The 25070-nt window shown below is 48.8% G+C and overlaps 1 protein-coding gene across 2 annotated transcripts in view; it reads left to right on the top strand.

Moving 5' to 3' along the window:
* Nucleotides 1-25070, top strand: part of IGSF21 (immunoglobin superfamily member 21) — a 234469-nt gene that overhangs the window by 165075 nt on the left and 44324 nt on the right. For both annotated transcript variants that reach the window (XM_082230208.1, XM_082230209.1), the window contains one exon: nt 16467-16585. In XM_082230208.1, coding sequence (XP_082086334.1) covers nt 16467-16585 — 119 coding nt within the window. The remainder of the gene's footprint in view (nt 1-16466; nt 16586-25070) is intronic.

Here is a 25070-nt window from a genome sequence, read left to right on the forward strand (position 1 = left end):
TAAAGGCCCTTCGCTTAGCCTCCGAAGAAATTGTGAAGCAATATAGAGGGATCCCTTCAGGGGGTGGAATAGCTAGCGCTAGGCCTGAACACGGCCCTCTTGCATAGGAAGCTGTATTAGAGAAGTCAAGTTGCTGTAGTTTCTTTTTGATCGGAGGTAGGGCCGCCGGACTGATATACTCTGAGTTAAGAACAGTTTTACAATTCAAATTGAGAAGAGAGCGGAGTTTGAGGTTAATTGTAGTTTTCCAAGGGGAGTTATGAATATCTCTTAGGATCAGATTGGAAAGGTTTATAGAGGATGCTAAGATACAGGGAAAGGGACGCGGGTGGCGCTGTGGGTTAAACCACAGAGCCTAGGACTTGCCAATCAGAAGGTCGGTGGTTCAAATCCCCTTGACGGGGTGAGCTTCTGGTGCTCAGTCCCAGCTCCTGCCAACCTAGCAGTTTGAAAGCACGTCCAAGTGCGAGTAGATAAATAGGTACCGCTCTGGTGGGAAGGTAAACGACGTTTCCGTGCGCTGCTCTGGTTCGCCAGAAGCAGCTTAGTCCTGCTGGCCACATGACCCGGAAGCTGTACGCCGGCTTCTCGGCCAATAAAGCGAGATGAGCGCCACAACCCCAGAGTCGGCCACGACTGGACCTAATGGTCAGGGGTCCCTTTACCTTTACCTTTAAGATACAGGGATGCTGTGCTTAGCCTTATTCGCTTCATCTCCTGCCCTCCACTCCCTTTTAACTCTTTATGGCTACCAGGGACACCAGGTTCTACCCCACTTTGTGGGTGCCTGGCGTGGGCCTGTGACATCACATGGCATGAGGAGCCCTCCCATGGGACCTGTTGCAGCCTCCAGAAAGCCCGACAAGGCCCATCGCATCTTCCAGAAGGTCTGAGGGGCCTGACACGGCTTCTGGAAGTCCTGCCAAGGCCCCAGCTTCCAGCTTCCTCCCCCTTTATAGACTCAGTGTTGCCCTTGTAGAACTCAGCAGGGAAGAGGAGGAAGATGGGGACAAAACTGGATTGGATTGTCAGTGGCCCTGGTTCCACCTTCTCTTGGGCTTCCTGCCTTCTGCCCCGGCAGTGCCAGTGGGCACCAGCAGTCACTGAGGATGCTGTGCCCACAAAATCACGCCCCATAGCTCAGTTAGCCCTGGCAGAATGAGCCAGAGTTTCTCCGGCGCTCTGAAAGTCAGCCTAAATATTCATCTATACGATTCTTAATGCAAATTTGTGTCTTGGGTTTGTGTTTGGAGACTTTTGAAGACCCCCAAACACCCTGAGCTCAGGAAATCTCAGAAGAGTGATCAGAGAGTTCTCTAACATATAGAAGGTTATAAAATTTCCCCCAGGCACACTGCAGCCTCCTCCTCAAACTCCCATATGTCCATTAAAAAACCCTTTTGAACTTTGGAACATAGGAAGTTGCCTTATACCAAATCTCCTTTCTTGTAACTGGAAGCCATTGGTTTGGGTCCTGCCCTCCAGAGCAGGAGAAGATAAGCTTTCTCCCTCTTTCATGTTAGATCAGAGCTTTCCAAAATGTGTGTCGCGACACGTTAATGTATAGGCTACAGTGTGTAGGTGTGTCACATGAACTCTCCTTGCGCTCCTCCAGGGGCTGGAATGGGTTAGTTTAACCTCTGGTTTGCTAGTAAAACTGAATTACTGTGTCGCAAAAGGATGCATGTCTAAAAAGTGTGCCAGCAACTTGAAAGGTTCAGAAAGCTCTGCTTTAGATATTTGAAGATGACTATCTAAGCTCCTCTTTCCCAGGCTAAACCTATCCAACTCCTTCCACAGTTCCAGACCCTTGATCATCTTGGTCGCCCTCCTCTGCACACATTGCAGCTTGTTAGAGTCCAGAGTGCATGCCCAACTGCGGATCATACCTAGAACCTTCTGCATGTAAAGCGGTGCTCTATCACTTGAGCTACAGTCCTTGCTACTTCCAGGTGCAGTGAAGAGATGAAATGGAGAAGAGAAGGCTGCCTTTTTTGGTCTTCATTGGGTCCCAATGTCTTCCTCAATGGGATGCGCCTAGGACAAGGTTTTCTAAGAATCACAGTTTTCAAAATACACAACAATGGCAGATGGTCCCTTAGCAAGGACCTGGAAGTTCTGTCCAGCTACAGTTGGACTGAGAGCCTTGTTGCTTGAGTGTCAGTTCTGTCTCTCAAAGAGCTCACCCATAAGTGTTCTAAAAGGATCTAAGCAAGCAGATTCCTCAAGACAGGGCTGGGAATCTGAATGTAGCCTTCCAAACCTGTCCATCTGGTCCTCTCCTCTGGACACTTCATATCCTCCCTGAGTCTTTCTGTGTTGCTGGAATATGTCCTTGAACTTTGATGATGCTTCTTATATCCCTGGATGAAGCATTTGAGTGGATAGAGTGGGATGTTCAGAAGTAGCATTTCCATCCATTGTTGCTGGGCCACCATTGCCTCTGGCATGTGGTCATTAAGTTACTGTAGTGGGTCAGTTTTGTGAGCATACAGAGAAGTGCAAAAAAAGAGGAGGTATTTAGAAGAATTCTCTGTGGGGTCACGTGTAGGCATCACAGGACTCTAATTACAACCCTTCCCATGGATCTTCCTTCTCATCCATCTTCCCCCTTCACTGTTCATCATTTCCCTTTTTCACTCGTTTCTAAGAAATGGTGAATAACTTCCCCTCTTCCTTTTTGAGTGCTCAGGTAATTAAGGGCGGGAACAGATGGCAACAGCTTTAACAGGAAAGTGGCGTGCCCATTAAAATAAGCTACAGGTTGACAGTTCCCTTTAAGGGTGCTAGGGGGGAAGGAGGGTGCTAATTTGAACAAACTGCTGGTGAAAAGTCCTTCCCGGCTGATCTCAAGACATCAAAAGCTACGTAGGCACCAGCTTGTCCTGTGTGCAATACACCATCCCTGGTTCAGTAATTAAATTAAATCATCGTCTTTCTATCACACTGAAGTGATTGAATTGAAAACCAAGGGCTGGAGATGGATTATTCAGTATGGAATATTATTCTAGAACTAGTGTAATGTCGTGATCTGCGTGCTGGAGTAGGACCTGGGAGAGACTCGGGTTCGAATCTCTCACTCATCCAGGAAGCTCACCGGGTTACCTTGGGACAGCTGAACCTGATTTTCTAGATCTGTTTCAATCAGGGTGTGAGGCCCAGTTTTGGCACCAAAACGGCCTTGGTTGTCCTGTGTGCTCACCTCTGTTGAGAGGGAGACAGGGGAAATGTGTCCCTGTTAAGACTCCTCAGTTGCTGTGCAGCTTTCAATACTGTTGACCATCGTATCATTCTGGAGCAGCTGACCAAATTAGGGGTGCAAGTGGCAACATTTTGTGATGGTTCCGGTCCTACTTGGATAGAGGTTTTCAGAGGGTGTTGCTTGGAGAGTGTTCTTCGGCCCTGTGGATCCTACAATATGGGGTTCCTCAGAGTTCAGTTTTATTCCCTATGCTGTTTAACATCTTCATGAAACCACTGAGTGGGGTTATCCAGAGTTTTTGGAGTATGTTGTCTGCAATATGCTGAGGACACACAGTTCTTCTCTTCTACATCTGTTGGTGTGGCATTGGATGTGCTGGACTGCCTTGCCTTGCTAACAGACTGGATGAGAGCCAACAAGCTCAATCCAGATAAGGCTGAGGCACTCCCCGAGGATGCTCTCTGCAGGGTTGTGCACCTGGCACCTTCATTATACACCTTTAGGCACCAGTCAAAAGCTTTCCTCTTCAACCAGGTCTTTGAACATCCTATATCCTTTTATACATGTTTGTGGAAGGGGGTTGGGGGTATCACTGGTTATTTTTCTTGATTTTATTACAGATTTTGTGTTTTTGTCTTGTATTTTTATGATGTGAGCTACCTTGAGATTAATTATTATTATTATTATTTATATCCTGCCCTCCCCAGCCGAAGCCGGGCTTAGAGCAGCTAACAACAGTAAAAATAACAAAGTTTACATAAAATCACAATCAATCAATTGAAATACATTCTAAAATCAATTCAGAATCAAATTAATGGCAACCATTGGGCTAGAGTGCTATGAGGATTACAGGGGAGGGGGTCAGAGTGTACCTTGGCCCAAGGCCTGGTGGAACAGCTCTGTCTTACAGGCCCTGCAGAAAGATATCAAGTCCCGCAGGGCCCTAGTCTCTTGTGACAGAGCGTTCCACCAGATCGGGGCCACGGCCGAAAAGGCCCTGGCTCTGGTTGAGGCCAGCTTAACCTCCCTGTGGCCCGGGACCTCCAAGATGTTTATATTTGAAGACCGTAAGGTCCTCCGTGGGACATACCAGGAGAGGTGGTCCTGTAGGTACGAGGGTCCTAGGCCATATAGGGCTTTAAATGTTAAAACCAGCACCTTAAACCTGATCTTGTACTCCATCGGGAGCCAATGCAATTGGTAAAGCACTGGATGAATGTGATCCCACGGCAAGGACTCTGTAAGGAGCCTCGCTGCGGTATTCTGCACCCGCTGGAGTTTCTGGGTCAGTCTCAAGGGCAGCCCCACGTAGAGTGAGTTACAATAATCAGCCAATGAAGGGTGGTATACAAATTTAATAATAAAATATCCATAGCAGGGCTGCTGTTAGGAGACATGTGGAGAGCCCAGCATAGCTGGGACATTGTTTCTTTCCCTTGTGGGCCATCTTTCATGTAAGCGGCAGCAACACTCTCTTAAACAGCCAGATTTCTTTTACTGGGAGGAGAGGAAGTGCAGTTCAGCCATCCAAGAGGAAGCTTTAAACTGGAAATTGTTTTGCGGTGGTTGAAGTCTCCCCACCCCAATTTTGGATTTATGGACACACGATGTAGTCTCTCTCCCCCTCCCTACCTCCCTCTCTCTTTCCCTCCCCCTGCCTTTCCTTGGCATGCTGTGTTGATAACGTATGCTCCCGGATCTCATTAAGCCCACTCAGCTCAGCTTACCCGCAAAACTCCCTGCCCAAGTTGCAGCGAGAAAATCCATTCCCCCCTCGGTGCCATTGAGATAAACTATGCTTGGCTCTCCGCTAACAAAACGTCGGCAGAATAAACGTAGCTCTGGGCAGGGTTCCTTTGCCACGGCTGTTTTCCCTTTTAAGGTGAAGATGTTGCTCTATAAACAAATCAAGTCCACACAAAAAAGAAAATCAAAGCTTCAGAGAACTATTAGGAGGAAAAGGAGAGAGGAGTGCAACGTAAGCAAACTTCTTTCTTCACCACCCTAAGGCCTAGATTCCTACTCTGAGAGAGGGAGAGGGAGTTAGGCCAGCGCAAGACAAGGGCCAAAGGCATTCCCAATTTCCTTTGTTTATTAAGTTTATATCCCACTTTCTCCATACCCTGCAAGTGTCCCGATTTTCCAGGGACAGTCCCAGAAACACAGAAGCCATCCTGGTTGCTGATTTGATCCCGGAATGTCCTGGTTTTCCTTTTTTCCTCCCCTGCACATCTCGAAAAACAAATGGGGGGGGTGTAAATTAAGACTTACACTGTCTACTCAGAAGTAAGTCCCACTGTATTCAATGGAGCTTGCTCCCAAGTAACTGTGCAGCCTTACACTACAATCTGAAGCATTTTTACTCAGAACTAAGTCCCACTGTCTTGTGCAGGGGTCGGAAAACTAAGGTCCGTGGGCTGGATCAGGCCCAATTGCCTGCTAGATCTGGCCCGCAAATGTGGTCGCCATTCCCCCCCCATTTTGGGGGGGCGCCTTTTTTTTGCATTCCCCCCTCCCTCACCACTGCGGTGTCTCCTCCCTCCTCCCTCCCTCTTCCTGGCTTATCCCCACCCTGCATAGGAAGGGGGCTGGGCTTTGGTAGGAAGCCTCGCCTCCCACCAGTCGGCCTCCCCCCATGGCCGCGCTGTGGGCTGGAGCTTGGCGTGCCTGCTGACCCTGCACCTGGCACCCAGGAAAGCTGGCCCGAAAAGGAGAGGCGCCACCACCACCACTGGCTCCAAACCACAGGCAGAGCAGTGGAGCAGATAGGCAGTGTGGTGTAGTGGTTAAGAATGGTAGGCTCGTAATCTGGTGAACCGGGTTTGCTTCCCCGCTCCTCCACATGCAGCTGCTGGGTGGCCTTGGGCTAGTCACACTTCTTTGAAGTCTCTCAGCCCCACTCACCTCACAGAGTGTTTGTTGTGGGGGAAGAAGGGAAAGGAGAATGTGAGCTGCTGTGCTGGTCCCAGGGGGAAGGTTACTGTTACCGTAGTCAAAGTTCAGTCCTAAGTCACTAGCCTGGAGATAGTCCACAAAGTGCGAGGTGAGGTCCGAAACAGGGAGCTGGGCAGGGACAGGAACACTCGAAGTTCAGAAGCAGGTAGCCGGGCGGGGAACAGGAACACTGGAGGAACAGGACTGGATGCTGGCCGAAACAGCTCTTCAATGACGACGTTGCTCCCGCAACCTGGGACCGTGCTGACTGCCCTTTATCTTCTCTAAGGCCAGGGGCGGTCCCGGCCCCCAGGAGCCCCGCCTCTCCTGGCCTTAAGGCGAGCACTCCTCCTGGGAGAAACCAGTTCCCTTCGCCTCTCTGCCCTAAGCCTCTGCAGTTCAGGAGAGGCCGAAGGGTTATTGGGCCCCGGGGAAGGCTCACCTGTAGACAGTGAGTCCTCAAGCACCTCTGGGGCCAGAATGGTTTCACCTGGTGCCTGCTCCTGAGGATCTGGCACAGGTGCAGGCTCCTCAGAATCTAGGCCTTGCCCCAGTTCAGCCGGCCCTGGAGGCGGGGACTCCTGTGCCGGCTGGGATTCCTCCTCTCAGAATCGGAATCCCAGGCCATCAAAGCTGCTTTGAGACTCCTTTGGGTAGTGATAAAGCGGGATATCAAATCCAAACTCCTCTTCTTCTTCAGGGGGAGGGGAGGGGCTGGGGAGAGAGAAGCCCCCTCCGCCGCATGCACATCTATGCAGTCCGGCCTGACACTAGGTCTGGGGGACAGTGAACCAACCCCCTCCCAAAAAGGTTTGCTGACCCCTGGTCTAGTGTAAGGAACCAGAGGGAATGGCAACAAAAAGTTACAGAATGAAGTGCTTCTGTGTGGTTGTTGGTGGAAGGCAGAGATCCCCCTTCACAAATCACATTCCTGCAGGAAGGCCACTTAGAAAGAAGCACCCATGCCCCACAGGATCAGTGATTAGCCAAATGATGAAACTCACCCATAGGAGGCAGTGATGGCCCCCAATCTAGAGGACTTTAAAAGAGGATTAGACAAATTCATGGAGGAGGAGAGGGCTATTGATGGCTATTAGCCAGGATTGCTAAAAAGCAGAGACATCACCTTGCCAACAAAGGCCCGTATAGGTAAAGCTATGGTTTTCCCAGTAGTGATGTATGGAAGTGAGAGCTGGACCATCAAGAAGGCTGATCGCCGAAGAATTGATGCTTTTGAATTCTGGCACTGGAGGAGACTCTTGAGAGTCCCATGGACTGCAAGAAGATCAAACCTATCCATTCTTAAGGAAATCAGCCCTGAGTGCTCACTGGAAGGACAGATCCTGAAGCTGAGGCTTCAATTCTTTTGCCACTTCATGAGAAGAGAAGACTCCCTGGAAAAGACTCTGATGCTGGGAAAGATGGAGGGCACAAGGAGAAGGGGACGACAGATGAGATGGTTGGACAGTATTCTCGAAGCTACCAGCATGAGTTTGACTAAACTGCGGGAGGCAGTGGAAGACAGGAGTGCCTGGCGTGCTCTGGTCCATGGGGTCAAGAAGAGTCGGAAGTGACTAAACGCCTAAACAACAAGCCAGGATTGCTATTCTCTGCCTCCACAGTTGGAGCAGCAATGCTTCTGAATACCAGTTGCTAGAAGCCACAAAAGGGGAGAGGGCTCTGGTGTTCCAGTCCTGCTTGCAGGTTTCCCACAGGCATCTGGTTAGCCACTGTGAGAACAGGATGCTAGACAAGATGGATCATTGGCCTGATCCAGCAGCCTCTTCTTATGGACTGATTCAGGCCCTGCAGTCAGAATCTGACAGGGTCCTTCTTTGTGTGCCTCCTCCACGAAAGGTCCAGCAACGTGAGAACAGGCCTTTTCTGTGGTGGCCCCCCACTTGTGGAATGCACTCCCCAAGGAGGCTTGCCTAGCTCCTTTGTTCCATATCTTTAAGTGTCAGGCAAAAACACTTCTCCCAGGCCTTGGGCCAATGAAACAATCTATGGCTTTTTAAATGCATCTGGGGAAGGGGATATGCTGATTTCACTGTTGTTATGTTACATTATGGATAGCTCAGTTGGTTAGAGAATGGTGCTGATAACACCAAGGTCTCGGGTTCGATCCCCGTATGAGACAGCTGCATATTACTGTATTGCAGGGGGTTGGACTAAATGATTATCAGCCTCACTTCCAACCCTACAGTTCTATGATTGTGTTATGTATTTTGTGTTTCTATGCTGTAAACCGCCCTGGGATCTTTGGAAAAGGGCAGTATATAAATTTAATAAACGGCAATACATAATTATTAGTACGGGCTCCCTTTGGCCTGATCCAGCCCCACTGGGCTCTCCTGATGTTCTTCTGCAATGAAAGCCATTGCAGCATGGTGGCAACTCGCTCCCCTCGGGAGAGATGAGGTTGCCTTGAAATGGAGGAACAGAGTCGAGAAGAACCCCCTTGGTGCACAGCCGGCAGGAACCTGTCCTCCATCCCAACGGGTCACTGGAACTCTGCCACTGATGCAACGAGGTGTTAGTAATGAACTGCGCAGCGCAGCTAATTATAACAACATTAACTCAGGAGTGCCATAATTGCCAGCCAAGAGCTCCTTCGCTTCGGAGATTGGGGCATGTTGCCTGTTTGTTTGTTTTTATAAGGATGTGACCCTGCGTGTCATTTCCATCCTCCTTGATGAGGGTCTTTACCCCCCCTCTCCTCCCCCTCCCCAAATTGCCAACCTTTCCAGCACATTGAATCCGAGTGGCTCATCTTTTCCAATCTGCGTTTCTTATTCAACCATCCTTTGATCTCCCCCATCTCTGGATGTGTTCATCCCACGGAATGATTTTATGATTGCATCCGCCTTGGAAGCTGAGAGGAGAAGGGGATGGGGTGGTGGGGCTGGTTGGAAGCTCTTAATGGCTTTTTAAAGGCTTTGGGGGGGGAAGAGTTCAACACCCACTAAATGGAGCAATAAAGCCTTCTCGGCTCTGCTACAAGACATGCTCCGATTCCGGCAAACCAGCTCCCTTCTTCCTGCCTTCCTTCCCCAGAATCTCATCTCCGCCTTCATCTGGTGGATTAATTGGCCACGGCCAGAGATGCCTGGATCAACCCAACATATTTAAATCAGATACAGTGGCTGATTTGCATCCCATGGAGCTGGGAGCAGGGACCGAAAAAACGCCAGCTGTTTTGAAAACCTCACAGGCCTTGCCAAAAAGGAGGAGAAGGGATAAACAGGAGTTGCATTTTAGCTGCAAAAAGCTTGAGACACACAAGGGTACACCAGCTTTCCTGGTGCGGCTGTTGAATGAGGTGCTGTGATGTCACGAAATGTGCTTGCAGACATTCTGGCTGCTTGGAGAGAGAATGCCCATGGCAGCCTGACGACAAATGCACTTTTTCAGTGCATTCTTCCATAAAGCATTGATTTCCCCCCACATGCATCTTTTCTCTAACAAAATCATAAAATCATAGAATCATAGTGTTCCGATTTTTCCAGCCGCTTCAGGAGAATCGTCTTGGGCCAGTTTGCTGTGGAAAGAAGACGGAACGAAATTCTCTAGCCCATCCTCAGCTGTGGCTCAGATTCAAAGGAGTAACTTTCAAAGTAGCTTAAGTAACACACACCATCCACAGCTCTGAGTTTGCAAGGTTGACTTAGAGTGGGCGGGGGTGTGCAAGAGGCTGTCTAGCGACGGGTGTTGCTTTGATCTGACAACTTATTGAGATCAGACTTCCAAAGGGAGAAAGAGAGAAAGGCTGTAGCTCAGTAGGAAAGCGTACGATTTGCATGAAGAACACTTGAAATTTCAATCACTGGTAGTGCCTCTTCAGTGAAAGACTTATGGGGGGGGGAATGAGGACACACACCCCTTTGCCTTTGGTCCTCAGATGTTGTTGGACTTCATCCCCCATCATCCCCAACTAGCTTAAGCAATCATACAGGGATGACGGCAGTTGCAACTCAATAATAGCTAGGGCACCGAAGCTGGAAGGATAGACAATTTCAGATGTCCGGGAGCCGACAAGGAGAACAGGTTGTTCACAGATCAGTGAAACACCAGCTAACTTATAGTTTGTTTCTTTATTAAGGAAGCAAGAACAAAGAACACACTGAGACATCTAAGGGTTGCTCCTGTCTAGATGAAGCAGTTGCCCAGGCTGGCTTGTAGCTCTCCCTTCACTCCCTACCCCTCTGTGTCAAGCCCCTCCCTCTGTCTACGGCAAGCCCCAAGGGCTTTCTGCTCACTAACATGCAATACAGTGGTGCCCCGCAAGACAAATGCCTCGCAAGACGGAAAACCCGCTAGATGAAAGGGTTTTCCGTTTTGGAGGTGCTTCGCAAAACAAATTTCCTATGGGCTTGCTTCGCAAGACGAAAATGTCTTGCGAGTTCCTGCGGTTTTTTTTCCCTCTCCCCCCCTTTTTCCCAAGCCGCTAAGCCACTTATCAGCTGATCCTAAGCCGCTAAGCCGCTTAACAGCTGATCCGCTAAGCCGTTTATCAGCTGATCCGCTAAGCCGCTAAGCCGCTTATCAGCTGATCCGCTAAGCCACTAAAGCGTTTATCAGCTGATCCGCTAAGCCGCTAAAGCGTTTATCAGTTGATCCGCTAAGCCCGCTAAGCCATTAATAGCGCTAATCCGCTAATCCGCTAATCCACTAATGGGCTTGCTTCGCAAGACGAAAAAACCGCAAGACGAAGAGACTCGCGGAACGGATTCTTTTCGTCTTGCGAGGCACCACTGTAGATGCCTTTTTCTGGGAGTGAGGGGGGACTTGCAGGCTGTCAGCAGAGAAGCTGTTCGTGTGGCTCTGTGGTGGAGCTGCAAAGTCTCTGTGGTGGAGCTGCCTGTTTCCTCCTCTTCATCATCCTCCAAGCTCCCAGCCTTCCCTCCTTTGGGTGTGACCAGTTTCCCACCACCAGGAGGCAGGATCCAAATACTCTCCCTTCTGCTTTCCCAGGGAGGATCTTGGTCAGGCAGCTTCCACCACTCCTCCTCATCCAGCCAGTCCCTGACATCAGACTAGTTAGATTTGGTCATTTGGCTTAATTTGAGGTCTTCAGGAAGGACAAAGCCCCCCTGACCTGACTCACAGCCCATGGGGGAACCTGTGACCTTCCAAACACTCAACCTCAGCCAGCATCACCAATGGTGGAGGAGGAGGAGAGTTGTAGATGAAGAACATCAAGGATTAGAGGGCACAGGTTCCCCATCCCTGAATTAAATAAAAACAGAGTTGTGATGGGACAGAAGAGGCAAGTGGTGGTCTGGTTCAGGGATGGGGAGCCCGTGGCCTTCCAGATGTAGCTGGACTCCTGACTTCCATCAGTCAGTGTGGTCACCAGTTGGGGATGATGGGAGTCAGAATCTAACAGCTTCCACAAGGCCACAGTTCTCCATGCCTGCATTGAAAGAAGGCAGAGCTAAGATAATGCAGCTGGAGGCAATAAAGCCAAGAGAGTCTAGTTCAGGTATGGGGGGATTGTGGCCTTCCAGATGTTACGGGAGTCCAACTCCCATCAGACCCAGCCAACATGGAGAAAGATCTGGGATGGTGGAAGCTGAAGTCCAGCAACATCTAAATATCTGCAGGTTCTCAATCCCAGCATTAAAAGAAGGCAAGTGTTATGATGGAAGCTGCTAGGGGCAATGAGAGCAAGTGATGGTCTGGTTCAGGGATAAGGAACCTGTGCCTCCCTAACAGTCACTGGACTCTGACACTCACCAGCATGGCCAACAGTTAGTGATATTGATGGGAATTGTGGTCCAATAACATTTGAGAGGGCACAGGTTCCCCATTTCATTTTTTAAAGTCTGAGGTCTCTAGTGCCAAAGCTGGCCTGTTCACAAAGGCCTGGTGGACTAATGGAATGGGAGTGGGGAGGGAGAGAGAATCCTGAGCTCCAAAACTTTTCAGCTGAAGCTCTGTTCCCCCACAAATGCTAGGTGGTTGGTTGCTGGTGGTTGGTCCTGCTGTGGTGAGCATCTGTCCCCATCCCTGATCCACCAGTGGCCTTGGTTCCTCCACCTCTTCCCCCTGTGCCTCTTCCCCCCTCCTTCCAATAACACAATTACTTACCCTTCTGAAGTGCTGTCAGTGTTGGTAAACTCCAGCTGCTAAACTGCATTACACAGATCTCTCCTTAAAACCTTCTGCAGTTTATTAATAGTTTATTGATCCCTGAGCCCCATCGCCAGTGAAAAAAAGAAGACTCGTTCCAGCCCCCCCTGACATATCTCTCTCTCCCCCTCCCTCGGTTATCTGAATACTGACTACTAACCAGACAGCCGATCGATGGTACTCAATTCCCAGGGGAAAAAATGTTCTCCTGCCTACTTAATCCACTTTAGCAAGGAGGCAGCTCTGTGGGGAGGTAAGATTACAGGAGGGAGGCAGGAATAATGTCAAGTGAAGGCCAATGAAATTCATGGCTCAAGTTTTCAGCGATGGCCCACACAAGGTGGGGAAAGTGGAATGCCGTCTCCCCTTGGGGAAGCACCCCAAAAATACTTAGGAACGTATGACCCAGTGTGCATCGGGTGTGAAAAAGGGTTAAATCCCACTCTGGGGATTGTTAGAAAAGGAACTGCGGATGAAACTACCAATATCATAATGGCATTACAAATCTATGGTTCGACCCCCGTTGGGAATATTACGTCCAGCTCTGGATAAAAGGTAAAGGGACCCCTGACCATTAGGTCCAGTCGTGGACGACTCTGGGGTTGCGGTGCTCATCTCGCTTTATTGGCTGAGGGAGCCGGCGTACAGTTTCTGGGTCATGTGGCCAGCATGACTAAGCCACTTCTGGTGAACCAGAGCAGCACACGGAAATGCCGTTTACCTTCCCGCTGGAGCGGTACCTATTTATCTACTTGCACTTTGACGTGCTTTCGAACTGCTAGGTTGGCAGGAGCTGGGACCGAGCAATGGGAGCTCACCCCATCACGGTGCCTCACCTCAAAAAGGATATCGCAGAGTTGGGGGGGGGATTGGAAAAGGGCATCCAAAAGGATCAGGGGGTGGAGGAAAGGTTGCAGCATTTGGGACGTTTTAGTTCAGAAAAAAGGTCAGTAAGAGGGGATGTGATAGATAAATTCATAAATAAATTGATGGCTACTAGCCACAATTGTTATCCTCTGCCTCTACAGCTGGAGACAGCTATGCCTCTGAATCCCAGTTGCTGGAAAGCACAGGAGGTGGAAAGAGAGCTCTTGTGTTTGAATCTGCTTAAGGGCTTCCCAGAATGGGCATCTGGTTGGTGTGAGAGCTGGATGTTGGACTAAATGGGCCATTGGCCTGATCCAGCAAGCTCTTCTCAAGTTCTTATGAAACGTTCTGCAGATCTGATCAAAGGCCCATCTAGTCCAGCATCATGTTTTCATGCCAACTGTGGTGTACAGTCTAAAAATGCTAAGGTTAAGACCTTGGAAGGTGGTGGACTCTCCTTCATTGTCTACACCAACTGGCATCAGCCCTCCGGATCTTCAAGCAGGAGACATTCCCAGTCCTACCTGAGGACTGGACCTGGGGGGCCTTCTGCATGCAACACAGATGCTCTATCTGGGGCCACATCCCTTCATTATCAAGGTGCTCAGTTTTCAAGCTCTACACCCTGGCCAACACCTTCTCCCTCCTCCTCTTCCTCCGTTCTCTCTCCCAGTTCTGCCCAATATATTTCTGGTCTCCTTAGCCCTCTCTCACCCTGTGCCAAGAAAGCCACCAGTTCCCTCTTCTTGTGAGGTTGTAATTGGAGTTCTGCATCTGCCCTCCTGAAACCTCGGCCTCCCCAGTGTGCCAGCATCCTTTGATTAACTCATAATATCAGGGGCCCACCAGAAGCCCGATCCCATCAATCTGACTTTTTCCAACCAAGGAGCCCTTCATGATTGCTGTCCGTGGAGGCTCGTTCTTTAGCTCCCGTTCCAAATTGGACTCTGCGACAAGGTAGGGACACTTTGATTTTCTGTTGCTCTCCCCCTGATGGCCTTCTCTGGCCCCCCCACTACCTCTTCCCCTCCCCTCTCTTCAGACCCGTTTTTAATTTAAAGTTATGTCACATGATGAATTTAATACTGGAGCAGAGAAGTGTCAGGCGCCAGAGCATCGAGGTGAAGAGAGATCAATGCTTCTCTCAGCTTAACCCCTGCTCCCAACTTCCACAGAGAATTCTCTTGCATCCAAGAGTTTGCCCTAATTTCTCGCTCTCTCTTCTGTTTGCATTCAGAAGCCTGCAAGAGAGTTTCTTTCTCTGTCTCTCTCTTTTGCAAATGTTACTTGGCGAAACACTTGCAGGTGGAGGTGGAGACGAAGAAGGGCCATGGGGGAAGAAAAGGATGTGTCTCGTGGGGGGGGGGACTTTCGTGTTGCATGCAGAAGGTCCCGGGTTCAATCCACAACAACATTTCCCTGCAGGGCTGGGAACATCTCTTCCCTGAAATCCTGGAAAGCTGATGCCAGTCTGTGTAGAGAACAGCAAGCTGTTGGCTGGGGTGGATAGCTTGAAAATTGTGCACTGATAACTTGACAATGAAGACAATCCAATCCACTTTCTGGCTTACTGCAATCATGATATCATGAGCACAGCTGGGGGGGGGGGAGGCAAGAGCATCTCTTGTGTTCACATCCTAAGACATTGTTGTTGTTGTTTAGTCATTTAGTCGTGTCCGACTCTTCGTGACCCCATGGACCAGAGCACGCCAGGCACTCCTGTCTTCCACTGCCTCCTGCAGTTTGGTTAAATTCATGCTGGTAGCTTTGAGAACACTGTCCCACCATCTCGTCCTCTGCCGTCCCCTTCTCCTTGTGCCCTCTATCTTTCCCAACATCGGGGTCTTTTCCAGGGAGTCTTCTCTTCTCATGAGGTGGCCAAAGTATTGGAGCCTCAGCTTCAGGATCTGTCCTTCCAGTGAGCACTCAGGTCTTATTTCCTTAAGAATGGATAGGTTTGATTTTCTTGCAGTCCATGGCACTCTCAGGAGTCTCCTCCAGCACCATAATTCAAAAACATCAATTCTTCGGCAATCAGCCTTCTTTATGGTCCAGCTCTCACTTCCATACATCACTACTGGGAAAACCATGGCTTTAACTATACGGACCTTTGTTTTTTAATTTTTTTTATTAAAAATTATAACAAGACATATTATCCACAAACATTTCATCCTTGCCCCCCCCCATTATTCCTCCCAGCCCCCCTCCCCCCACAAAACCCACCCACCACCACCCCACCACCCCGACTTCCCTCAGTTCCAGTTTGGTTTCTCTAAGAATGCTGTTTTCTGCATGTTACAAAGTTGTATAGATCCTCAAACTATTTAGCTGATTATTATCAATAAAAAGTTTGTGACTGTTTATTCACTATATGGACCTTTGTTGGCAAGGGGACGCAAGCTTTCGGCTTCAACCGAGTCAGGTACATGCAGCTGCAGATCACTTCGAGTCGAGTCGGGTTGGTCCAGTGTAATCTGTGACTGTCAGTGAGCGTGGCATCAGGCAAGAGGGAGAAGCAGGCAGGATGCAAAAATGGCTGAGATCTTCAGGACTAAGTGTGCATCTTCCCAGGAGAAGCTAGACCTAAGCCACGTCTCTCTTTCCTGCCTGACATCTCAACATGCAGGATTAGTACCTCTGCTCAACAGTTGTTGAGGGGAGGCATTGATCCTGCAGGGTGCGGGTTCCCCTTTGCGAGCAACTCCTCCTGCTTAGCAACTGCTCCCTTGTGCTCAGAGAAGCCACTCTGAGCAGCAACCAGCACCCCTAACATTTAAGAGGAATTTTGAGAATTTAAATACCCCTTTAAAAAGCCAGGGACGCGGGTGGTGCTGTGGTCTAAACCACAGAGCCTAGGACTTGCCAATCAGAAGGTCGGCGGTTCGAATCCCCACGACAGGATGAGCTCTCGTTGCTCGGTTCCTGCTCCTGCCAACCTAGCAGTTCAAAAGCATGTCAAAGTGCAAGTAGATAAATAGGTACCACTCAGGTGGGAAGGTAAACGGCATTTCTGTGCACTGCTCTGGTTCACTAGGCCACATGACCCGGAAGCTGTACACCGGCTCCCTCAGCCAACCCCAGAGTCAGCAACGACTGGACCTAACGGTCAGGGGTCCCTTTACCTTTACCTTAAAAAGCCAAAAATCCAGTCCTGCACCCAACTTGTTTCAGGGATGGATCTGAGGTAGGGTGGGTGAACCCCAGGGGTGGCACAGGGTAAATCACCCTCCTCTGGGGACCACAGGGCAGATTGGAAGGTCTGTGCATAGCCCTATAATTTGCACTGTCTCTTCTCACCTTTGTTTTCCCCTCTTCTTTGTAATTCCAGGCTCCCTGAAGTCCGTATCTCAGACAATGGCCCCTATGAGTGCCACGTGGGGATTTACGACAGAGCAACGCGTGAGAAAGTGGTGCTAGCATCTGGAAACATCTTCCTCAATGTGATGTGTAAGTGCTTAACCCTCTTCTTAACAACTCACTAGACACACTATTTATAGGATCATAGAACTGTAGAGTTGAGAGGGTTATCTCGTCCACCGCCCGGCAATGCGGGAATCACAGCTTAAGCACCCACAGCAGATGTTTACCCAACATCTGCTTAAAAACCTCCAAGGAAGGAGAGCCCACCACCTTCCAAGGGAAAACACCCCACTGTTGAACAACCCTTACCCTCCTAAAGTTCTTCCAAATATTTAGTTGTAATCTCCTTTCTTGTCATTTGAATCTACTGGCTTGGGCCCCACCCTCTGGAGCAGGAGAAAACAAGCTTGCTCCATCTTCCATGGACCAGCCCTTCAGATGCTTGAACATGGCTCTCCTATTACTTCTCCATTGTCTCAGGCAGAATAGAGAGATGCTATTACTTCCCTTGATCTGGACACTAGACTTCTGTTGACTCAGACTAGAATTGCATTTGCTGTTTGGTTTATAGTAATAATAATTTAATAATTTATTATTTATACCCCGCCCATCTGGCTGAGTTTCCCCAGCCACCCTGTGCGGCTCCCAATTGAGTGTTAAAAACAATACAGCATTAAATATTAAAAACTTCCTTCAGAAATATATATGTTTAGTTTCTGCTGCTGCTGAATCACACTGTTGACTTGTGTTCGGCTTGTGGTGTACTAAGAACTTGTAGATCTTTTTTGCATGCACCGCTGTCAAGCCCAGGGGGTTCCTCCATCCTGCATCTGTGCATCTGACTATTCCTGCCTAATCACAGAACCTTACATTTGTCCCTACTGAAATCCATTTTGTTAGTTTTGGCCCAGCTCTCAAACCTCTTAAAGTCACCTTCCAGCTTGTCAATACCCTCCTGGAACCATGGCATGGCCAGAACAGGACTCCAGGCAGGACAGAGTGGTGCCGTGACTTCCCTTAATCTGGCAACTACAGGCAGCTATATATGAAACGGCAATGCCTTCCTACAGCCACGGGGTTAACCTCCCCGTTAATGGTGCCAGTGCGCCGTGGCACGGGTGCAAACGCCTGTTTAAAAATAAACATAAGTTTGCCGCAGAAGCACACACCACAATACAAACACCAGCTGTTCCTTGCAGCCCTGATCCAGACCTTGTACCACAGGGAGGCTGCCGGATGGTGATGGAGTCAGCAGGTTCTGTTGTCTGTAGCCAAGAGGCCGAGCCTCCATCTTTGTCGCTTGCTCCGAGCGTGTGTGTGTTTGTGTGTGTGTATGTGCTATTTCGGGGAGGAGGAGGACGGGTGGGTGAGCGAGATCTGTGCCAGAGAGCAGCATGGAACAGATGTTGCGATTTATATTTACTGAGCGTGGCTCCGTTTGCAGCGGAGGAACCCGGAGTTGACAAATGAGCTTCTCTGTCATTGGAGGGGGGGGGAGGCTGCGCTCAGCACCAGCTGCTACCACGTTTCGTGCAGTTGCCTGTCTGTTGAAATCTTCTCAGGCCTGGAACGGTGCAGGAGGCATGTCCTACCGCCTCTCCCCCTCCCTTCCCTCTCTTCGAATCAGCAACCCTTATAACGAGGGACATTAAAAAAAAAAATCCTACGTGAAGATCAGTCAAGGACGAAAGACCTGGAAATAAGGAACATAAGCAGAGCCCTGTTGTTGTTGTTGTTTAGTGGTTTAGCCATGTCCGACTCTTCGTGACGCCATGGACCAGAGCACGCCAGGCACTCCTGTCTTCCACTGCCTCCCGCAGTTTGGTCAAACTCATGTTTGTATCTTCGAGAACACTGTCCAACCATCTCGTCTTCTGTCGTCCCCTTCTCCTTGTGCTCTCAATCTTCCCCAACATCAGGGTCTTTTCCAGGGAGTCTTCTCTTCTCATGAGGTGGCCAAAGTATTGAAGCCTCAGCTTCAGGATCTGTCCTTCCAGTGAGCACTCAGGGCTGATTTCCTTAAGAATGGATAGGTTTGATCCTCTTGCAGTCCATGGGACTCTCAAGAGTCTCCTCCAACACCCTAATTCAAAACCATCCATTCTTCGGCGATCAGCCTTCTTTATGGTCCAGCTCTCACTTCCATACATCACTACTGGGAAAACCATAGCTTTAACTATACGGACCTTTGTTGGCAAGGTGATTCTCTGCTTTTTAAGATGCTGTCTAGGTTTGTCATTGTAGGATCAGGCAAAAGACCTATCTAATTAGGTATCTTGTTTCCTATAGTAGCCATTCAAGTGGCTCCATGAAGGCCATGGGCCAGGCAGGAGAACCACAGCCCTCCCTCCCCACTCAGTTAAACATAAGAACAAGATCATCATCATCATTTTTTATTTGTATGCCGCCTTTCCACAGTTAAAAAAAAATGCTGAAGGCGGCTTACAGCATAACAAGATTTACATAATTACAAAAGTCATAAACATTAAATAAACCACATCAAAAAAATACACAACCTAATGGGAAACGATTTCCACATAAATCAAAATCTAAAACTAAGAATACAGCATTAATATCACAGTTTAAAATGACAAACCGTATTTTTCGCCCCATAAGACGCACCTGACCATAAGACGCACCTAGTTTTCAGAGGAGGAAAGGGGGAAAGCCCCATTTTGGGGGGGATCAGCTCACAGTTGTGTAGTTTCTTTTGCAAAGGGGAAAAGCCCCTTTTTTTGAGGATCAGCTCAAAGTTGTTGAGCTTGCTTTCCAAAGGGGAAAAACCTTGTTTTTATGGGGTTCAACTCACAGTTCTGCAGCTTCTTTAGGAAAGGAAAGGGAGCCGTTTCTACAGTTTCCAGACAGATAATCTAATCAGCCAGTCACATGGTGCTGGGGAAACAAACGGGCTCCATCTGCAGAACATTCAGCAATGGAGACCTGGGCAAGGGGCCGGACTGGAAAGGGAGCCAGCGATCGACCACACATTCATTCCATAAGACGCACAAACATTTCCCCTTCCTTTTTAGGAGGAAAAAAGTGTGTCTTATGGAGCGAAAAATACGGTAAGTAAAAAATAATAGCAATTTAAACAATTTAAACAAAAACTGAACTGAACAGAGCCCTCTCTGCTCAGCAGCGGCGGCGGCAGCAGTCCTTTATAGAGCCCATCAGGCCCTGCCCTGGACCAAGTGGTGAGTGGCAGGACTGGGGCCCTCAGGCGCTGAGCAGGGGAGTCCTCCTGGCCTTTTCCAATAGCCTGTTTTCGCAGCAGCCAATCAGATGCCTGTGGAAAGCCCCAAAGTGAGACCTGGAGGACTGTTCCATGCTCATGGGGATGAGATCTGTGGTCTGGGGCCGTACTGGATTGAATGGGACCCTCTCTCATGGCACAAGAACTCATGGCCATCCAATAAAGATGAATATGGAAAGATTCAGGAGAGATAAAAGGAAGGACTTACTCACCTAGTGGATTCACCTAGTTCAACTGTGGAACTCACTCCAGTGGGAGGCAGTGATGGCCACCGACCGAGGTGGCTTTAAAAGAGGATTAGACAAATTAATGTTTACCAGCTCCATCTGGTACGCAGGCTGAGACCCTATCTGCCCGCAGACTGTCTCGCCAGAGTGATGCATGCTCTGGTTATCTCCCGCTTGGACTACTGCAATGTGCTCTATGTGGGGCTACCTTTGAAGGTGACCCAGAAATTACAACTAATCCAGAATGTGGCAGCTAGACTGGTGACTGGGAACAGCCGCCGAGACCACACAACACCGGTCTTGAAAGACCAACATTGGCTCCCAGTACGTTTCCGAGCACAATTCAAAGTGCTGGTGTTGACCTTTAAAGCCCTAAATGGCCTCGGCCCAGTATACCTGAAGAAGCGTCTCCACCCCCATCGTTCTGCCCGGACGCTGAGGTCCAGCGCCGAGGGCCTTCTGGCGGTTCCCTCATTGCGAGAAGCAAAGCTACAGGGAACCAGGCAGAGGGCCTTCTCGGTAGTGGCACCCGCCCTGTGGAACGTCCTCCCATCAGATGTCAAAACGATAAACAACTACCTGGCATTCAGAAGACATCTTAAGGCAGCCCTGTTCAGGGAAGTTTTTAATGTATGATATTTTAGTGTTTTTTGGTTTCTATGGAAGCCGCCCAGAGTGGCTGGGGAAACCCAGCCAGATGGGCGGGGTACAAATAATAAATTATTATTATTATTAATATTATTGCATGTACTGTAGGCTTCTCATTGCCGCATCTGGTTGGCCACTGTGATAACAGGATGCTGGACTAGATCGGCCCTTGGCCTGATCCACCCAGCTCTTCTTATGTCCTTTTTTTTCAATGTTTATTTATGCGTTTTCGATTTTAAAGTTTCTTCTTGTGTTCTTAAGTCCCAGGTTTACCAGCCTCCCCATCTGAGAGGGTTGTGTAGGGGAGGTGGGGGGTTTGGGGGGAGGAGGAGGAGAGGAGGACTAGCTCATAGACTGTATGTAATTGTGGAGATGTGGGATGCATCCCAAGCCCTGGGCTTTCAAATATGAAATCAGCTTCTTAAGGAGCATTTTCTCTGGAGCGGATGACCCTTCCGTTTCTCGAGGTCTTTAAGAAAAGCCCAGTGCAGTGCGCAGCGGTATCCATGGCGACCAGCCGCCGGGCTAAACACTCTTTCTCTTTCTCTTCCACCCCCCACCCCCACCTAACCCTTCTGTTGTTCTCTTCTTCCCATTGTAGTAATTATATCTCTGGTCAGAGTCTTCTGACAGTTACTTACTAGCTGGGAAAACATCACTCTCCTTCATTGGTCTGTAATATTTAATGGTGGCTGTGCCTCAGGCCTCAGATCTTTCATGGGCGTACTTAAGGAGATGGCTGTGAATATAGTGCCCCCACCCCCTTCGAGGTCCAGAGAGGAGCACCCCACCCCACCCCATCCCAAGGCAAGGCACCTCAGAAATGTCAAGAGTTTCAGGACCACGGAGAGCTCAGAGTGAGCCGGTTGCTTTGACTGGGCGTGAACTGAGCTCATTGGAGAAAAAGGAGGGATATGCATGCAATATGGCTAGACAGACAGACAGACAGATATAGATTAACTTTCAGATGGCATTCAGAAGCACTCCTGCTTACCCATACTGAAAAATCTTGCTGCTGGCACCCCCCGATCTTTGGATGGAAGGATGTTTTTCACTGTAATTGCTTTTAGAATATTTCTTAATTGAAAATGCTTTTAGATGTTTTCAGTTGTGTGATTGTCTTTGGAATGTTTTGGCTGTTTTGCAACGTTTCAGCTTTGTTTTTAAATTGTGTAACTGCTTGCCACCGTAGGCTCCTTGGGAAGGACAGGGTATAATTCCTATCATTATTATCATCGTCGTCATTAATAGGCAGGATTTGCTTTGATGTTTTCTTTAGGCAATAACCGGCTGTGCACCTACGAGACATGCAGCACCTTTCCACAGTAAAACTGTGCTACTTTTGCTGTTAACTTAAAAAAAGAAAAAGGCTTGTGACAGCTTTAAAGATTAACTAATTCATTGCAGCATAAGATTTTCACGGGCCAGAACCCCCATCATCAGATGCATTTTTTTAAAAAAAAATAATAATAATTAACAGAGTGACCAAGAGGTGGTGGAACTCAGAAGCTGCAACCTGTGACATTTCCATGCAAAGCCCAAATGTATACAACAGCGGGAGTGTTGCAAGAATGTGTTATTGTTAATTGCCTGCTGTGGCAAAGGGTCACAAAGCTTATCTTGTACGCATTTGAGCTTTGCATGGAAATGCCAAAGGCTGTACCTGTTATATTGCATCTTTTTTGACCCTAGGATTTAAACTCTCTTTACTAGTGGGGGGCAGGAGAGAGAGAGAGAGAGTTTGCAGGCTCCCCATAGGCATCAGGGCTGGATTAGAGGAGCCTATGGTCTGATCCAGCAGCAGGGAGAAAGTGGGAGAAATAATAGTTTAGAGAAAAGGATAGAGAAAGCATTTCTCCCTCTCTCTTCCCAACACTAGAACATATCCAATGAAGCTGAATGTTGGAATATTCAGGACAGATAAAATTATGCACTTGGCACAGTGCATAATTGAACTTTGGAACTCCTTCCCACAGGAGACAGGGTTACACGCCCACTTAGATGGTCTTAAAAGAGCTTGAGGCAAATTCAAGGAAGATACGGCTATCAATGGCTAATAGCCATGATGGTGAGGGCCGGCCCACCCATTAGACAAGATGAGGCAACAACCTTGGGTGGCAGGAGCCACAGGGAAAGCAGATCCCAATGTAGATATTTATTCCCCCACCCCCTTGTTCCTGATGTAGATCTTACTCCCCCATTTTGCAGTTTGCCTCAGGTATCAAAATATATTGGGCCGGCCCTGAGGGTGGCTTGGTTCTGTCTCCACCATTGAAGGCAGCAGTGCTTTTGAATCCCAGTTGCTGGAGATTACAGGTGGGCTAGATGAGTCATTGGCCAGGTCAAGCAGGTACTTCTTGTGGTGTCCTAGGTGCTTATGGGCTTCCTGGAGCCACCTGATTGGCTACTCTGAGAACAGCAGGCTGGACCAGAGGGGCCTTTGGTCCAATCCAGCTGCAGAGCTCTTATTTTGAGTAAAGACATGGGAGGTTAGGAGCAGATTCCAGATTTTAGGGTCCACAGTTAAGAACGAACCCTATGTTTGATGTAGCAGTTTGTGGGGTGCTGCAAAATGCAGGGTTTTCACTGCTAAATGCTGCAAAAAAAAAAAAACCTGCAAAATTTTGGCACAGGTTTGGAGGAAATTCCAATTTTTGTGGTTCGTAGTTAAGTTGTCCAATGCAGCTCGGCTGTTTCCTTCATGCCTTGCCTGCCTGACCTTGCCTTAAAACACCAGGGCTGCCTGATCCTGAGCCAAACCAAAGGTATTGTCAGGAATGAGCCAGCTTCAAGCGAAGGTTTGCAGGCAGATGCCAACTGCAGAAAGCAATAAAAAAGCAACACGATGGCCAGACCTTGGTCTGAAAAGCATTATAAGAAGGTTTTGGAACAAAGTCCCAATTGTAAAGTTTGCAATTCATTAGCAGATAAAGTGTGCAACGAATTATTAGCAATTAACATTTCCTCCTTGTTCAGGAGTGACTGCCCCTTCGAAAATCCCCTCTACCAAGTGCTGCACCCTGTCTGTGTGGGAGGGGATGTAAGGAGACATGTTGGTCTCCAACGTCCGACTGGGACAATAAACTAGATTGATGAGTGGACCTGCTGCCAGTAAGAGGGTGGGACTGATGGGACGGTAACCGTGATTCATTGAAGGACTTCCAGAGACTTCAGTTTGTTAGTTTTGAATTATTCCATAAAGTTTTCACATTGAAATTGTTTCTGGCCATCGTGTTGCTTTTGATATTGCTGACTCATATTTTGCAACACAGGGGTTTGCTTGTTTAGTAACTGCAGAAAGCAGCCAAGAACAGAGAGGCTTAGCTGTTAGGTAGGCAGGGCCATCTTAAGCATATCCGGCGCTGTGGTGCAAAGATCCCTCCTATGCCCCCCCTTTCCCAGAGTTGTCAGCCTTTTTTAAGGGGGGGACCCCAAAGTTGTTGACCTTTTTTAAAGAAAGGTTCCCCAGAGTTGTTGACTTTTTTTTTAAGGGAGCTGACACCACACTTACTCATTATCTCTAACAAGCCCTTAGAACAAAATGAAATGAAAAGGCAGAAGAAAATCTAATGAAAGTCCTCAATTCCAAAGCAAGACTCATTCAAGACTCAGCAGTTCTTCTAATTCATCCTCATGATTCAAATCACCACATATAAAAAAGTTAAAGCAATCACCAGTTTGTTGTTCTTTAAATAAATTGATGAAGACACAGAGAATGAAGTTCCCGGCCAATTTGTGTTTAAGTACATAGCTGACGTTTTCAAATATTGGGGTGTGTGTGTGTGTGTGGGTGGGTGTGGGTGTGGGTGTGTAAAGCAGTGACATCTTGAACCTAAAAAGGATTCAAAACTTGGGTCACAAAGGCTGCAGCCCTAACCGCACTTACCTGAGAGTAAGCCCTGCTGAATCTAATAGGACCTTAAAACCCGCTCCCGTCTTTAAAGGACTTTTTGTTGGTGTTTGTTTTTAACCACTAACTAACTGCATGGAGATCATGCTCTCAAGTCCATCCTTACCTCCGAACTGAATCCTAATGATAGTATGCCCCCCCAGCTTTCCCCTCGCACCTCCCCAAATCTGAATGAATAGGGATTCATTGGTGTGAACCACTTTTTTCCTCAACAGAAGGGGTGGGGGCGATGTTCTTGGCGCCCCTCCCTCCCCGTCCTCCCTGCCCTCTGTGCTGGGCAACTTGAGGCTCGATTGCCGCACGGGCTTCCTCAGCAGTCACGCTGCTGCAGCGGAGCGGGCAGAAGGGAGAAAGGCGTCGTGTAGCTTTGTGTGCCGCCACTGCCGCCTCCTCTTGCAGGCAGGAAGCGAGGCAGCGTGGCTGGCCATAGGAAAAGCCGCCGCCACCCAGCATGCCCTCGCAGCTGTTCCCTTTTGATCCTGCACTCCGGCTGCTGGGCGCCCCTGATGGGCGGGCACCTTGGCACAGGGTGCC

The sequence above is a fragment of the Podarcis vaucheri genome, assembly GCF_965113315.1.
Source record: "Podarcis vaucheri genome assembly, chromosome: 7".
Classification (NCBI taxonomy): Eukaryota; Metazoa; Chordata; class Lepidosauria; order Squamata; family Lacertidae; genus Podarcis; species Podarcis vaucheri.